This window comes from Equus przewalskii, chromosome 9, assembly GCF_037783145.1.
Source record: "Equus przewalskii isolate Varuska chromosome 9, EquPr2, whole genome shotgun sequence".
NCBI classification, from domain to species: domain Eukaryota; kingdom Metazoa; phylum Chordata; class Mammalia; order Perissodactyla; family Equidae; genus Equus; species Equus przewalskii.
This window is the reverse complement of record NC_091839.1, coordinates 10619359-10635367: the sequence shown is the minus strand read 5'-3', so window position 1 is coordinate 10635367 and position 16009 is coordinate 10619359. Positions and strand designations below refer to the sequence as shown.

General features: G+C 53.5%; 1 protein-coding gene and 1 long non-coding RNA gene across 3 annotated transcripts; one reads left to right on the top strand and one right to left on the bottom strand.

The window, feature by feature from the left end:
• Positions 1 to 11: 11 nt before the first annotated feature.
• LOC139073494 (uncharacterized) lies at positions 12 to 2535 on the top strand. The gene is made up of 2 exons (XR_011522291.1): positions 12 to 141; positions 1736 to 2535. It is a non-coding gene; the product is annotated as an uncharacterized lncRNA (long non-coding RNA).
• A 3975-nt stretch (positions 2536 to 6510) lies between these two features.
• On the bottom strand, positions 6511 to 14082 carry PSMC4 (proteasome 26S subunit, ATPase 4). Of its 2 annotated transcripts, none has more exons than XM_008532081.2 (11): positions 13921 to 14082; positions 12905 to 13003; positions 12594 to 12780; positions 10987 to 11133; positions 10795 to 10904; positions 10607 to 10700; positions 7630 to 7797; positions 7467 to 7543; positions 7156 to 7324; positions 6930 to 6985; positions 6511 to 6743 (listed from the first exon to the last, which is right to left on the bottom strand). In XM_008532081.2, exons 1-11 carry the CDS (start codon positions 13954 to 13956, stop codon positions 6630 to 6632), a joined length of 1257 nt encoding a protein of 418 aa, XP_008530303.1. In that variant the 5' UTR covers positions 13957 to 14082; the 3' UTR covers positions 6511 to 6629. The 2 variants fall into 2 exon arrangements, with proteins under 2 accessions (XP_008530303.1, XP_070413849.1); XM_070557748.1 differs by having other exon boundaries at positions 6511 to 6787; positions 13921 to 14075.
• Between the last annotated feature and the right edge of the window lie 1927 nt (positions 14083 to 16009).

Genomic DNA, 16009 nt, shown 5'->3' with positions numbered 1-16009 from the left:
TGCGAATACGCATGCGCACGCGGGACTGGCGGCTCCAGCCCGGCTCTCAGGGACCGGCTGTGCCAGCCTCCTCAGAGCGCATGAGCTCGGCCTCGGGGTCGCACGCGGGTATGCGCTCGGCGGTCCAGTTCTTCCCCTGAGGTAGTCCCGGCGCTTGGGTGGCATCTGGTACACAGCAGGAGCCTTATATGTGTATTTTAAAGAATAGGTGCCTGTCCTGAGAGCGTGCGTGTGTCACTGTGAGGGAGGGGACCGACTGCGCCTCTCTGGCTGTTCCGCGTGTGTGCAGTGCTGTGGGTGCGAGATGGCATCTGACGGTAGGGAGGCCACAGAAAGTACCCTGGGACTGTGATGCGTGGCTGTGAGCAGTGAGGTGACGGGCTCGGTGGGAGATTGTGGCTGTGCTGGACCGTGAGCGTGGTGATATGTGTGTGATGGTGTGGCCGTGTGGGTCGTTGTGCCACTGGGATCGTTGAGTGGCCGGGCGCAGGCAAGGCTGTAGGAAGGCGGGGGTGTGGGATTTTGAGTATCTGGGTTGGAACATCGTGGGTGCCGGTAGAATTGTGGCTCTGTGTATATGATCACGTGCAACCACAGGCCTATGCTTCTGCGGCGGGAAGAGAATATGTTGTATCTTGTTGCAGCATCAGCTTTATTGGAAGACTTGGCCCAAAGATTTGCAATTTATCTGCCAAATAATTTTGTCTTTTTATATAGAATCAAATGAATTTTTTCAGAGAGAAAAATGCAAATCATAGTACCTTTGCTAGAATATGAAAGAATTTTTTCCACTCTTCTCTGCTGTTAGGGGTCTTTGGTGGACCCGTTTGAGAATCTTGGGCTGAGGAAATCGCTTTCTGCTTGCAAAAGCAGTATGCCAGAGAATAGTGAGCCCACGACTAGAGTCAGCTGTCCTGAACTGTGGGTCAGACTTTGTTAGTCCTACGTTCTGAAGACAAAACCTGGGCTCATCAAGGCAAGGGACATGTGTAAGGCCGTGCACATTTAGTCCATCAGAGAATGGCTTGCTTTATTTCAAATTATAACACATTTTGCTCTTCCTCTTCCCTTCCTTTTCTGCACAATTCACTCCTAATGTCATAAGATGGGCTCAGAGCAGGGTTTGGGGGCCTGAGCAGGATAAGGAGGGTGTTCGTGCAGAGGGTGGCTTGGTGCATGGTGACAGAGCTCACGAGGGGGCATTCCAAGTGGTGGGACGGACCAGCATGGCTGTGTCACTCTCAGCAGGGTAAGGAGAGTGTCCACACAGGAGCACTGCCCTGCATGCGACTTCAGAGCCCAAGCTGGGTGAAGAGGGCATCTGGGTATGAGAACCGCCTAGCATCGAGTGTTGGCGCCCAAATAGGGGCATTGGGGACATTCCTGTGGGTCAGGTAGGAGGTGGTGAGGGTCAGAACCCAAGTAGGGGGAGGAAAGTATCTGCGTGGGGGAGGGGCGGCAGCTGTGATGGGAGTTTGTTACACACAGGGGGGCTGATCAAGTAGGTAAATATGCTAAGGGCAATGGGAGCCAGGTTTTTCGCTGTCGGAGCAAGGAATTCAGATGTGGAAAAGGAGAAAATAAGAATGAACCTTGTGATGTTAGGTTGAAACTAGATGTAATGGTATGAACTCACAATTATCTGTATCCATAGATATAAATATAAGCAGGTACTGGGCCACTCAGGTCGCCAGGCTCACTTCTGGGGGTTGTGCCACCCTGCTGTCCCTTGCAGGTGTCTGGGTTCCAGCATCTGCCTGGCCTGACGGCTTCCTGCTTCAGCGGGAGTCACCGTGCTGAGCGACTCCACTTGGGCCACCTATCCCATCACGTAAGACAGTATATGCACCTTAAGATCCTGAAGAAAAGGTGAAATGTCCAAGTAATGTTTAGAGATAATTTGTGAGGCCAAGTGAAAAGAAGATGTGGCCATCAGGACATTGAGCACGGCGTTCTTCTGGCTGAAAGTTATCATTCTCCTCCGCTTCCTCTGAGGCTGACGTGGAAGACAGTGTTTGGGTCATCTGGGATGGCTGTGGTGTGATCCGTGCCATCATGACATGGCTTCTGGTCTCTGCGGACTGTGGTGACACTTGGCATGTTGCTGCATTGGTACTCCGAGATCAACAGTCATTTTTAACTGCCTAATGGTACACACGCTGTCATCTCATCTGACACAGGCTTACTGACCCTGGGTAGTACCCAAAGGAAATATTACTAAAGAATCATGAAACCTGCAAAAATGCTAGAGATGATGGACATGTGTCCACAGTGTTGCTGCATAAAGCCAGGGGGCAACCTTTATTGCAGTGATCGCAAACATATCTTCAGAAAATGGATCGTCACTGCCTATGGGTGGACAGTGGTGTAGGAATTTCTGTTTCAGTGGAAACCTCCCCCTGGTCCTTGGATAATGTTTACACAAGTGTTATATTTATAATAAGTTGTTACATTATACATTTCTATTTTGGGCACCTTTATATGTGTTATTTTTTACAATTAACAAATAAACAAAAAGGTTTACATATATTTAAATTTTTTCTTCCCCTCGTCTTTGCAGAGTGGAACAGAGGAAAGAGATCTGTATTTCCCTTGGCAGGAAAATACTTGCTTTAAAGATTCCACGTCTAAGGGGCTGGCCCTGTGGTGTAGTGGTTAAGTTCACACGCTCTAGTTTGCCAGCCCCAGGGTTTGCCAGTTGGGATCCTGGGTGTGGACCTACACACTGCTCTTCAAGCCATACTGTGGTGACATCCCACATAGAAGAACTAGGAAGGATATACAATCGTGTACCTGGGCTTTGGGGAGAAAAAAAACAAAGAGGAAGATTGGCAACAGATGTTAGCTCAGGGCCAATCTTCCTCACCAAAAAAAAAAAAAAAAAGATAGATTCCACTTTTAAGATGTAAGAGTGCCCAGGCTGTTCAGCAAATCGCTTTACACAGTAGTATGTAATTGAGAACGGAAACCCTGACATCTAGGAACTGGTCTGACACTTACTGGTAGGCCTCAGTGGTGTTGAAAGCCGGCCTGGTGCTCACATTTAGGTCACATTATGCTCCTGTTGGACATAAACGATCTCACAGAACTCTCAGATCAAGGTCACTCTGAGACCATAATGAAGGGAGAGGAAGCAAGGCCACTTCATAATTTTGTCTAAGCACAGACAAAAACAGGGTCTCTGGGCAACCCACACAATATACCCCAAGCCCCCTCTCCCCACTAATGTGGGTGGCCCCTGCTTCTTACCAGTCACAGCTTTAGCCTCCTCACTCTGGTCTGCCTTCACTATGGGTAAGATTGATGACTGTCCGATCGTCATAAAATTCCTCTTGCTTCCTGACAGCATCCAACCCAGAGCAAAGTCCTGCTTCCTGAAAAGCGCCCCAAATCACCTAACAGAACCCCAAAAACTTGAAGAAGTCTTTTCTAACACCCTCTTCCTGAGACGCCCAGCAGCTTCCCCTGGTGTGTGTCCCTCCTTGTTGTAAGCACTAACCCCAGTTTATTCAGCTACAGGCGTGCTCCTGGGGTCTGGGGCTGGAGGGCGCTGACGTAACACATGTGTGGTTAATTGTAACGTTATTCTTGTGGCAGCTTCTGCTCCCACTGGTCTCAGCCCCTTGCTTACTTTCAAAATGCAGAAAGTGACTTTGAAATGCAGAGCGCTGCTCCAGAGGCCTTGAACCCCTGGAGGAATTGTATTAACCAAGGTCACTCTTGCCTAGTTGTTTGGGGTCATTTCACCTAAAGGAAATGGAGAAAGGCCCCGTAAAGTGTCGTGAGGATGGTTAGAGAAAACAAACGGTCTCCGCCTCGGGCTCTCCAGATCTTCTCCAAGATTCTCCGGGAGCTTTAACTTGGATGAGGGGTCAGGGCAAATGTAAAAATGACTCGAGAACCCTAGAGAACATTCCGTCCTAATCATCTTTCAGATTCCTTCGTATTTTTCTGAGACCACGATTAAAGGCCAGCTCCGTCAAGCAGAGAAAGTCGACCCCGTCATTAGAATAGAACTTCGGGGTTTCCTTCCTCGGCCTCCGCTCTGCACCGCGAGGTCCTTGACAAAGGGACCGGGTCTGATTCATCTCTGAAACGTGACTCCCTCCAGAATGGAGGCCACGGAAGGGGGCGCGAGCGAACACGTCCCAGCAGCGGCAACACCAACCAAAGCACCGGATTACAGTCCTGCTGAGGGAGCAGTCTGTTTTATGGACTCAGAGAGGGTATCTTGCCAGAGCGGTCTTCACAGTTCTTGGGGAGGACTGTGGGGTTCCGTCCCCGTTAGCTGGTGCTTTCTGCCGTTCACGTCTATTTCACGCACTCCGCCATCCTTGGGACGGGGGCATGACACCCGTTTAACAGATGAGGACTCTGAGTGACAGAGTGTAAGGCAGATGCTTCAAGTTGCCGGAACCCACAATCCTGACCCCAAGACGGATGATCCTTTCAGGTGGTGGCGATATTCTGTCGCCTCCCCCCCCACCCCCGCCTCCCCCCGCCTGGCCCCGTTCTTTTCTTTTTTTTAAAGATTGGCCCCTGAGCTAACAACTGTTGCCAATTTTCTTTTCTTTTATTAATTCTTCTCCCCAAAGCCCCCCCGCACATAGTGGTGTATTCTAGTTGTGAGTGCCTCTGGCTGTGCTGTGTGGGAGTCCACCTCACCGCGGCCTGACGAGCGGTGCCACGTCCGCGCCCAGGATCCGAACCAGCAAAACCTGGGCCGCCGAGGTGGAGCGCACAAACTCAACCACTTGGCCACGGGGCTTGCTACCCTCCCTCCCCCTATTATTTTCTTTGCTGTCACTTCTGGGGCACGTGGCTTTGTTCTCTTTCCCAAGTCTCTTCGCCCTCCATCACTGATGTTGAGGGTGTGTTTCGACACTTCAGCAATTTCCCTCCTTTACCCTCCCCCTTCCAAATGTCTACTGGCTTTAAGATTCTTTTTTCCCCCGTGGTTTTGTTATTGTCATTTTTTTAAGTATCTAAAAGGTCAGATATTGTAGAAAGTGTGTAACAAACCCGAAGCGTTCCCGTGGCACCCCCGCCCCATATTTCTGTCTACTTCCAAGAGACGACTACTTCCAGTTCTTGTTTCTTTGGAAATTTACTTCCATTATTTCTAAGTGATAGGCTTTTGTCAAATTATCAGTTTTAGATATTAGTAACTACTGAATGTAAAAGATGACTTGAGGTGGCTTCACCACCCCCTTTTTTCCTCCTTGCCCTGCCTGCTTGAGCTCACTTACTCCCATCTTCAGCACGGCACCCTCTCGCTCCGTGCCCCAGCCGAGATCGCGGTCCAGCCTTTCCAGGGTAAACCTGCGGTCTTCAGCCAGGCCGGAGACGGTCACAGGACCCGGACTAACGACAGCTCGTGGACTGACTGCACACCAGGTTCCAAGCACGCTGCACGTAGGAACTCTGATTTGTAGATAGCCTTTCTTTTACCCAGTCCTCCTCTTCCAGCCCTCACCCCCAGAACCGGGCACTTCTCACTTCTGATGGGACCCTGCCTGGGTTTCCCTCCGTTCAGGTCCGTGTTCCTCAGGTCTGCTACTCAGTGAGCAGGCGTCTGCCACTTTGCAAAACGGTGTTGCTGCCTTCTCCTCTGCTCCTGTCCTTGTGACTCACGCCTCGCTCTCTTACCTCTTACTCTGTGTCAGTGAGGTTCCAGGAGCGGGAGCAGTTCATTCCCCGCTCAACCTGCCAGGCTTCTCTGGAGGAATCACCGCCGCCCTTCCAGGACCTGTGACTCCCAGACTGTTTTTCCTTATACCTTCCTCCCATCTCACTCTGAATAGATAATGACATTCGGATATTTGTTCCAGAAACATTAGCTGAATGTCCACCATGTGCAGGCGCTGGGACCTGAACTGGAATCAAGGTACGATCCCTGACCACAGGGGGCTCCGCTCTGGAGGAGGGGACGTGAGCAGCGCCAAGCAGGGCACGTGCACAGGGCTGGGGGGGCGCAGGGGAGAGTTCCTGCCCCACTTGGGGCACCAGGGAAGGCTGCCCCCGCCGAGGTGTCTAAACGGACATACCTCAACAGAGAGTGCGCAGTGGTCCAACCAAACGCGTCTGTGCCCCAACGAGACCGTGTGGAGCAGAGCCAGAGACATTCGCGGACCCCAGGCATCCACCTTCCCCCGCCCTCAGCATGCTCTGGCGACTCTGCAGGGTCGGCTCTCTGTCCTTGATACTCCCTCTGAGTGTGACAAAGGCAGGAACTGCCAAAGACTCAAATGGTTTTCTACCTGTAGGAAACGGGGTTGGGGAGACGTATGGGGCTTTATTCTGTGGTCAAGGGCTGAGGACTGAGGTTCATTTTCCATCTCTTTCCCCAAGTTTCTGAAATGATCTGGTTGGAATTCTTGCTTCTCTCCAGCTGTAACCCAGGCCACGTGTCTCAGCAGCTCATCTGTGAGGAGAGCAGGAGGCACAGAGGATCCCAGTCAAGGCCCAGGTTCTGACGGAGGTAAACTGCTACAAGGAAATTAAACGGACTCAACTTTGTCTATTTATTGAATAAACCAATCCCGGGTAAAGAGAAATGAGAACTAGGTCTTGGGACAGAGGTTGGGGAGGTGAGGGAAGTCCCCGGCCCCTGGGAGTGGGGACAGGGGTCACTTGTAAAACTCATGCTCCTGCTCGTCCTTCTTGATGACCGTCTTGTACGCCTTCTCGAAGTCCTTGGCCAGAACAATGTAGCGGTTCTCGCGGACGGCCAACATTCCGCTCTGTTGAGGGACGACAGTTACAATCCACTCCCTGTGCCCCCACCCTAGGGATGGTGGAGGAAGAGACAGGCGGGGCCCGAGACCCCAGGGAGACCATGAGGGGCCGAAGGACTGCAGCAGAGTGGTCTCGAAGAGGAAGGTCTTCGCACGGCCCCTGCCCGGATCCAGAGAGAAGCCATCACTCACCTCCTGACAGATGGAGTTGATGTCGGCTCCTGAAATCTTATCTGGTCGGGCCACATCTGCAGCGTGTGACTTAAGGAAAGCACTCTAGGTGGAAGCCTAGAGCTGGAAGCCATCCTTGGGCTCTCCGTCCCCAGCCCCCGCCCTGGCTGTGGCGATGGCAGAGGTGGAGCTGAAGATCCACGCCCCTTCCCAGCTGGGACCCTCCCTCACGTCCAGGGCAGGATACAATCTTCCAAGTCAACCTCCTCGGAGAGATTCATCTTGCTGGTGATCGTGGAGAAAATCAATCTCTTCTGACGGCGGTCAGGGAGGGGAAATTCAATTTTCCGGTCCAGGCGTCCCGGCCGCAGCAGGGCCGGGTCCAGGGTGTCTGCTCGGTTCGTGGCCATGATCACCTGGCATTGGGGACAGCCCGGCTCAGGCCTCCATCCGCACTACACCCTCCTTCCTTCGTGATGCCTGCCCCCTCCCATGCCAGCCTCCCTCCTTCCCTGACTCCCACACTCCACCTCCCCCTGCCCATCCCGAACCCCAAACCTTGACGTTGACGTTCTGGTCGAATCCATCCATTTGATTCAGCAGCTCTAGCAGGATTCTCTGCACCTCCCTGTCCGCTGGAGAGCGTGCAACACAGTCAGTCCATGGCATGCCGTACAACAAGCCTGCCCAAGACCCCAGGTCCTGTCTGGGCATCACTCACCCCCCGTCTGTGCGTCGAATCTCTTGGTGGCGATGGCATCAATCTCATCTATGAAGATGATGGCAGGTGCGTTCTCCTTGGCCAGGCGGAACACGTCCCGGACCATGCGGGGGCCTTCGCCCAGGTACTTCTGTACAAACTCGGACCCCACGACCCGGATGAAGGCAGCTGACGGCAGGATGACAGGGGTTAGATGAGGATGGGCCCCCTGTAGGGCCCATTCTGCTTTAACGGACACTGAGGATCCCCTGAGGACAGCCCTTTCTTTGGACATCCACTCCAAGCAGCCAGGTCATTCTCTCATGCCCTGGGCTGGGTCCCAGATCCGGCCAGAAGACCAGCCATCTGCTCGTGCCCCACAGCGACCCAGCAGCCCAATCACAAATCCTGCCCACACGTGTCGTTTTTTGGCCCAACATTAAAAAATCAGGATATTAAAAAAAGAAAAAACAAATCCGTCTGTGCTCCAACATGCGCGTATGGAGAAGAGCTAGAGACGTTCGTGGAAACCAAGATACAAAAAAATCTGGATTTCCAGAGGGCTTGAAAAATCAGTAAGAAAACAGAGAGGCTGTCCACACACTAGGGCATCATACTGCCTCAGCAAGGCTCCGAGTTCCGTTGGCTACAAGGACCCACTTGTGAATATTATGCAAGAGTCAGGGACCCTAAACACATGTTCTGACATAAGCGGCAAGTGGCAAGGAGGCTGAAGACAGGTTTGTTCCAGGCCTCTCTTTTGTAACCTTTGTTTCTTAAATTTCAGCTGGTTTGCTAGTGACTGGATGTGGCTTTCTGTTGCCCAGAGCAACCTCCGGGACCCTCGGTGCAGCCACCACAGAGGAGGGAGTCACACAGGCCACTGTGTAGAGCGGGAGGTTTAATGCCATAAACTAGGAGTTGTGCAAATTGCGGTCCTGCCTCGACACGCCCTAAAATTCAGAGTTCACAGCTGGCTCAAGGGGTCCCTCCTCCCCAGGACCTGTGTCACCTGAGGGCTCGTTCAACATCCAAATCTCGGGCTTTCTGACTTTTCCTGCCCTAAACGCACCCCAACCGCCTTGCTTTTGGCCCCACATTTACTTGGCTGCTCTGCAGGCGTCCAAGGTGAAAATCCTGGGATTCCCAGATCTGACCCTGGCCCCTCGGCCTGCCTCTGCCCCTCCATCATTGCAGTTCCGCCCCACGCTCGCCTTCCCTGTCCTCCCGGTCTCTCAGTGCGTCTCAGTGAGTGTTTCCTGGTCACTGGAATGCAGCGTGTCCCACTCCAGCTCCCCCTACGCCAATCTGTTGTTCCCCAGCCCTGTGAAGGTCATCAACCAGCACTTGATGGCGCCAGCCCGAGACCGGGACTTGCTCCTAACGCCCCCTTCTTGCCAACCACATCTGGTCAACAAGTAAATCCTATCACTCTTACCCCTTAACCCTACCTCTCTTCAGTCCATCCCCGAGGCCCCTACCCAAGGCCACCCTTATCTGTCCTCCGGACCACTAGTCTTCTAACTGGCTGTCAGATTTCTCCTCCTGCCAGTTCACCTCCAGCTGCCAGAACAGTCTTTCAAAGCACAGCCCCTCCCTCAGCCAGCCACTCAACAAACATTTTCTCAGTACCTACCACAGTTCAGTTACTGGGAGGGCCCTGGAAACGTAGAAAAGAACCAATGCACAAGGTCCCTGCCCTGTGGAGTTTAGTCAGGGTGTACTCACGATTCTCTAATTGAGTTCTTTCCCACCCCAGGGCCTTTACACATGCTATTCCCTCTGACTTGGATGCCCTCTCCCAACTGTGTGCCTGACAAACTCCTCACACCTCGCTTCCTCTGGGAACCCCTATCAGAGAGGCCTAGTCTGCGTGGATTGACACACTCTCCTTTTAGGGCAATCCCACTACCCTCCTTGCTTCCCTGGAGTATTTGCTACTCTGCAGACTCTCCCCACTTGACCTCCCCTCCAACCGTGAGCCCCCGTGCCCACTTGGCTTTAGCTGCAGGGGCCTCCTCACTGTTCCTAGAATACAGCTTGGCACATGTTAGGTGCTCAATAAATATCCTCTCAATGACTGAGTTCTAAGTGTGTATCAGTCCTTTCCCCAGTCACACTGGGAGATTCTCCAACGTAGGGGACACGTCTGACGCATCGCCATCTCCCAGCCCAGGGCCTGCCAGAGCAGAAGCCCAGTGAACTGCTAAGCAAATGGATCATGACCGTGGCTAACATTTACTGTCCACTGACCTCGGGCCACATATGGGTCTAGAAGCTTTATATTGATTTAATCCTCTGAATAACCCAGAAAAATAGGGATTGGAGTCACGGAGAGGCTAATTCACTGAGCAGTTACATAAACTGACTTCCTTACATAAGTTGGTCACATGAACTGACTTACTCAGCAGTGCTGGGGAGCCAGCTTTCAAACTCCCTGACCCACAGGTATTAGGATTTTAAGATGTGCCAAGGCCTGTCCCCAGGCTTTACAAACAGTAATACAGTGACTTTCAGACATTTCTGTCTGGAACCTACACTAAGAAATACATTTAGAAACAACCACAAGCATGTATGTGTGTGCCCATGTGTGTGCAACGTTTCAGAAAACAAGACGAGCGCTTACTATGTGGGATAGATTCTGCCATTTCTGGTTCTGTTGCATTTTTTAAAATGCTGGTGGCAACCCATGAATTTGAATTCATTATTACTAACGGGTCACAACACACCGGAGGAAGAACGCTGCGTTATTTCATTCACTCCTCACAATCAGGCTGCGAAGTGAGTTCTCCATTAGATGAGGAAACTGAGGCACGAGGAGGTGACGTCACCTCCCCAGGACGGCACAGCTAGTAAGGAAGACGCACACCGGGGCTCTGACCCCAGGGCGCGTGTTCTTACTCACTGTGCTGTCAGTTCCAGGGCAGAATGAAAGACATGGGGCAAGGCCCTCGGAAGAGCCCAGGACAGAGCTCGGGAGAGGGGCCGAGCGGCTCACCTGTCGTGTGATGGGCCACAGCCTTTGCCAACATGGTCTTCCCGCAGCCAGGCGGGCCGTACATGAGGACGCCTCGGGGAGGATCGATGCCAATCTGGAATGCAGAGGTGGAGAAAGAAGGATGAGCCAGGGAGTCCCGTCACCAACTCCAGCGAGGCCTCTCCCTTCCCTGCCACCCAGCGCCTCACCTGCTTGTAGAGTTCGAAGTGCGTGAGCGGGAGCTCCACGGCCTCCCGCACCTCCTGCTTCTGGATGTCCATGCCCCCGATGTCGGCGTACATCACGTCTGGCTTCTGGTCTGGTGGGAGAGCAGAGCCGGGGCTCCCAGCCTGGCCCACAGGGTCCCTTCGGGCCTCCCCGGCCCTGGGCTGCCCCGTTACCTGAGGTGAGCATCATGATGCTGCTGTCGGCCTCAGGAGGCAGCACGTCCACCAGGGCGTTGCTGTGCTTGTGGAGGGCCACCGAGGCGTTGGGCTTGAGCAGCTCGCGGTCAATGGTGCTCAGGATGCGCACATAGTAGTTGGAGCCTTTGGGAAGGCGACAGGAAGGGAGAGGGGAAAATGAGAAGAGCCAGAACCTCAAAACTCGTCCCTCCCCGCCACCTCACAGTTGCATCCTCCAGGCCACCAGTATCTCTCACTCAGATCCCAACTGGCCCTCCTGGCCTCTGTCTTGCCTCCTCCAGTCCATTCCCCACATCCACATGAACAGCTTCATCTATCTTTAGCTCCAAATCTCTCTTGAGGCCCAGCCCCGGGGGACCAGCAGCCTCCTGGAATGCCCCCACTGGACGTCACCAGTCTCTCTCTCGTTCACCACATCCCAATGTGTTCTCGGGATCTTCCTCCAAATTGGGCTGCCCCTCCTGTCTGGCTCAGGGAGGCCCGCAGTCCCGGGTCACCAGGCAGAGCCGCAAGCCTCGTGCTGGACCTTTCTCTCCTTCCCACCACAGTACATCAGTCGCTGTGACCTTCCACCCAGCCTCCCGAATGTCTCTCCACCACCCTCTCCTCTCCTCCCCGTGGCCCCTGCCCTGATCCAGCCCTGTCCTCTCCCGTCCAGGTCTCTGCACCGGACTCCGCCCTATTCACCCAGCCTCCAGTCCCAGCTCTCCGATCCACCTTCTACATATATGGCGGTGATACACACATCTGTTTCCAGTCTCAATCTCTCTCCTGACCTTCAGGCCCGGCTGTCCAGGTCCAGCAGCCTGCCGGACACCTCCCTGTGATGGCCTAGACTGCCCTCGCTGTCTCCCTCCAGACCTACTCCTCTGCCCGTGTTGCCATCTGAGGGATAGCCCCACTGTCCCCCTGAGTCCTACAGGTCAAAGACACAGGCCTCATTCCGGGTATCCACCATTCACCACCTCACTACTAGCCCATCAGTCCAATTCCAGGTCCGGTCACACCCCTTTCTCCACCTTTATAAGAACAGAGCTTGGACCAAAGGAGCAGAGGCCAGAGGCAAAAAAAAGACAGAGAAGATGCAGAGACAACGAGCATCCTAAGGGCAGGCCTGGACCCATGCTAATAACAGCAGCTACCACATACTGAGTCCTCCGAGAGCCCAATCTCTTAACACTTCACCCACGGTTTCAAATTGCAGGTCCCAACTCAGTAGTAGTCATGAGGTCAATTTATAGGGTCATAGCCAGAACACTGTTTAAAACAAAAACAGACTAAAGCAGAACAGGAAACATCAGAGTGTGTCACACATAGTAGGGCTAAACATGATTTGGTGAAACTTATGGTATATGTTTAGTGTATACAGATGTATATATGTATACATATATATAAAAAATACACACGTGTATGGAGAGAGAGAGAGAATGTGAAACATTTTGCAAAACACCCTTTACACAGTCTTGCCTCGTTTGCTGCTGTAAGACCCTAGCACTGTTCCTGGCACGTGGCAGAAAACAGTCACCAGTCGTTGAACGAACAGATGAGTGGAGGAGGCGCGCCCTCGCCACCCACCCGCGCACCTGTGGTGGAGCCCACGATGGCTGTGTTCTGATCCACAGCCTCCAGAAACTGTCCGATGACGAGCGGGATGCTCTGGATGCGCTTCACCTCCTCCTGGGCGTGGAGGAACTCCTTCTTCAGGTTCTTCTGCTCATCCTTGATGTACTCCTCCTGTACCTCCAGGAACTCCAGCTCCTGCTGCAGCTTCTGTGGGCACAGAGCGGAGAGGTGAGGGATGGCTCCAGGCCTTGCTGAGCCACGGAGCGGTGGACAGGGGGTGGAGGACGGGATGCCGGGTCCTGTGCACCATCTGGATTGGGGCTGAATGTACCTTGTAGCGGCTGTACAGGTCCTCCAGGTCCTCTGGCTCGGGTCCCAGGAAGGACAGGCCAGTCTGGGGCCGTGACACAGACAGGGCTGGGATCTCATCCTAGAACAAGGGGAGAAACTCAGGTTGGAAGAAGAGGGTCCCCTCATGAAAGAATCTAGAGCCCCCTCGCCACTCACCATGAATCACTCAGCCTCTAACAGACTCCTGACACCATTTGGCCCCTCTAAACAGACCCTGGAAACCTCTCAGCCCCCTAAATAGTCTCCTACTGTCATCCAGCCCCTAAAAGGCCCCTTCTATCAACTGCCCCCCCCCAAACAGATCTTCTGCTATCATATGCCACTTGTAACATGTCCCCAAAGTCACCCAACTCCCAACTAGGGCCTAAATTTCACATCACCTCCTTACCAGACCCCAATGCCCCCAGCCCCCCTCAACAGGTTCCTAATGTCATATGGCTCTCTCATATAGAGAGAAGTCACCATGCCTTCAGACAGTTCCAACATTACCGGGTTTCCCCCGGAAGATCCCTCATGTCACAGAACCCCAACTCACATGAGCCCCTTTATGTCATCCAGCTCCCCAGGGAGCCTCCAAACATCACTCGGCCAGACCACAGATATTACTTAGCACCCCACACCGGCCTAGCCGAACATCAGTCAACTCCCCAGCCCAGCCTCAGACATCATTCAGCCCCACGGCCGAGCCCCAAACATCACTCCCACCCCGACACATCCCCAAGCCCGGCGGGCCACCCATGGCACGAGGCACTCCCAGCTAGACCTCGGAATCATTCAGTCCCAAGCACCTCTAACGTCACTCATCCCGCAGCCCCGCTTTCCCAGCCTCACTGCCAGGCTAACATCGCTCGGGCACCCAGCCAGGCCTCGGGACGGCACCAAGCTCTCCACCGAGGCCTCCGAAATCACCCAGACCCGGCCAGGGACCCCCGCAGTCATTCAGCACCCGTCCCGGGCCCGCCCCGCCCTCTCCCCGCGAGCCACGCGCCCCCGGACCTGAGTTTTCTCCACCAGGATGCCTATCTCCTCCATAGTGACCAAGCCGGCCTCTGTGCAGCCGGGCCAGATCCAGTCACCGCTTCCGCTGACGCTACCGGAAGCCCTGGGCCTGAGTGGATTCTGGGAAATGTAGTTTAAGACGTCGCTGAGAGCGGGCGAGACAGGCCGCATAGGAACGAGGGAAGGGAAGGCCTTCCCCTAGGCTCCGCCCCCAAGATTCGCTCATGCGCTCTCCGTAACGCGCGGGCGGGCCCGGGGCGGTGCGCGTGCCCAGTGGCGCCATCTCGGGCAGCCCCCTTGGGCTGGAGTTTTCTCGCCAGTGGGCGGCGCTGCCCTATCGCTCTTTTGACCAAGGAACTCACCAATCCGTCAGGGAGAGTTTGGTGGCCAAGTGCTCTTCGCACTCCTTCGGTGGCGGGGCTGGAGATGCCGTGGGCCGGGGTCCGCAAAGGAGGTGTTTTAGGGGGTCTCCACGTGGGCTGTACCTGAGGATTGGCCCCCGCGCAGGGACGGGGAGGCCCTGGCTGCTCCTGAGAGTGACAGTCGGTACCGGGCTCCACCCCAGGGTGAGGGGCCCCAAGCCGGCGTTACCATTAGCAGAGAATCAGGTAGAACCCATGCGTCGGGGCTGGAGGAAATGAGGCAGTGGGGCCAGGAGTTGGGTCACGCAGGAGACACGCAGACCTGTGCCAGGCCCTGTGCTTAAGTCTTACGTGCGTCACCTCTTGAATCTTAACAGACACTACGTTCCCTCTTTTACGGAAAGGAAACAGGCTCAGAGCGGCCAAGCCACTGCCAGTCTCAAGGGCCAGGGCACCGGGTCCCAGATCTGTCTGTCCCCAAAGCGTGTGCATCTAGCCCCCAGGATACACTGCTGCTCATCACACCAGCTACAGTTTTTGTTAAGTAAACTTTTTATTCAAGACGTGTACAAATCATTACTGTATAGTTCAACGGCTTTACACAAAGTGAACACACGTGGAACCAGTACTCAGCTCAAGAAACCCAACGTTAGCAGCCCGCAGAAGCCTGGCGCAAGCTCTCTTTCTGCCGCCCCCATTCCCTCTGAAAGTTATCACTTACCTGATTTCTAACAGCGTGGGTTACTTTTGTCTGTTTCCAACTCTCTATGGCCCCATAGAGTGTGTACTGTGTATTTGGCTTCTTTTGCTTAACAATATGTCTGTGAGATTCACACGGCATGTAAGAATAGTTTTCCTTGCGGCCGACCCCGTGACTGCGTGGCTAAGTTCTCGCGCTCAGCTTCAGGGACCCAGGGTCCGATCCTGGGCCCGGCCACGGAACCAATCGTTAGGCCATGTTGAGGTGGCGTCCCACATGCTGCAACTAGGAGGACCCACAACTAAAACATACAACTATGTACTGGGGGGACTTGGGGAGAAAGAAAAGCAGGAAAACAAAGTGGCAATGGGCAACAGTTGTTAGCTCAGGTGCCAATCTTTAAAAAAAAAATAGAATAGTTTTCCTTTTCATTTATGTGTGGTTTCTGTTGTGTAAATATGCTTGAAACTGGATATTTCCCAGTTTGGGGCTATACTGGTGCTGTGAATATTCTGGTACATTTCTTTGAGAAACACGGGAATATACTCAAGCGTGGAATTGCCGGTCACGGGACAGGTATGTGCTGAGCTTTAGCAGACACTGTCAAACTGCTTACATATAGTCCCGCCAATTGTGCATACACTTGATACTGTCTGTCTTTAAAATATTTTTTTCCATTCTGGTGGGTGTGTTGTGGGTTGTCACACCAGACCCCATTTATGCATTTACTTGCAGCCAGGCAATTTCCAACCCATGACCTCAAATCCTTACAACACCCTCAGAGCTAGGTCTGCTTTTCCTGATTTTACGGATGAGGAAATTGAGACTCAGACAGGGGAAAGTCACTTCCAGTAAACCACAAAGAGAATTAGTGGTTACCGCTCAGTGCCGGCCCTATGCCAGGCGAACCCGGAGGTTAACCAGCTCGGAGTCCTGCCTTCCTTGTTTAAGGTCCCAGTATTTTTATTTCCACAAAAAAAGGAAAACAATGAGAACAACAAATCCATCCTTTTTTCTCGGCATT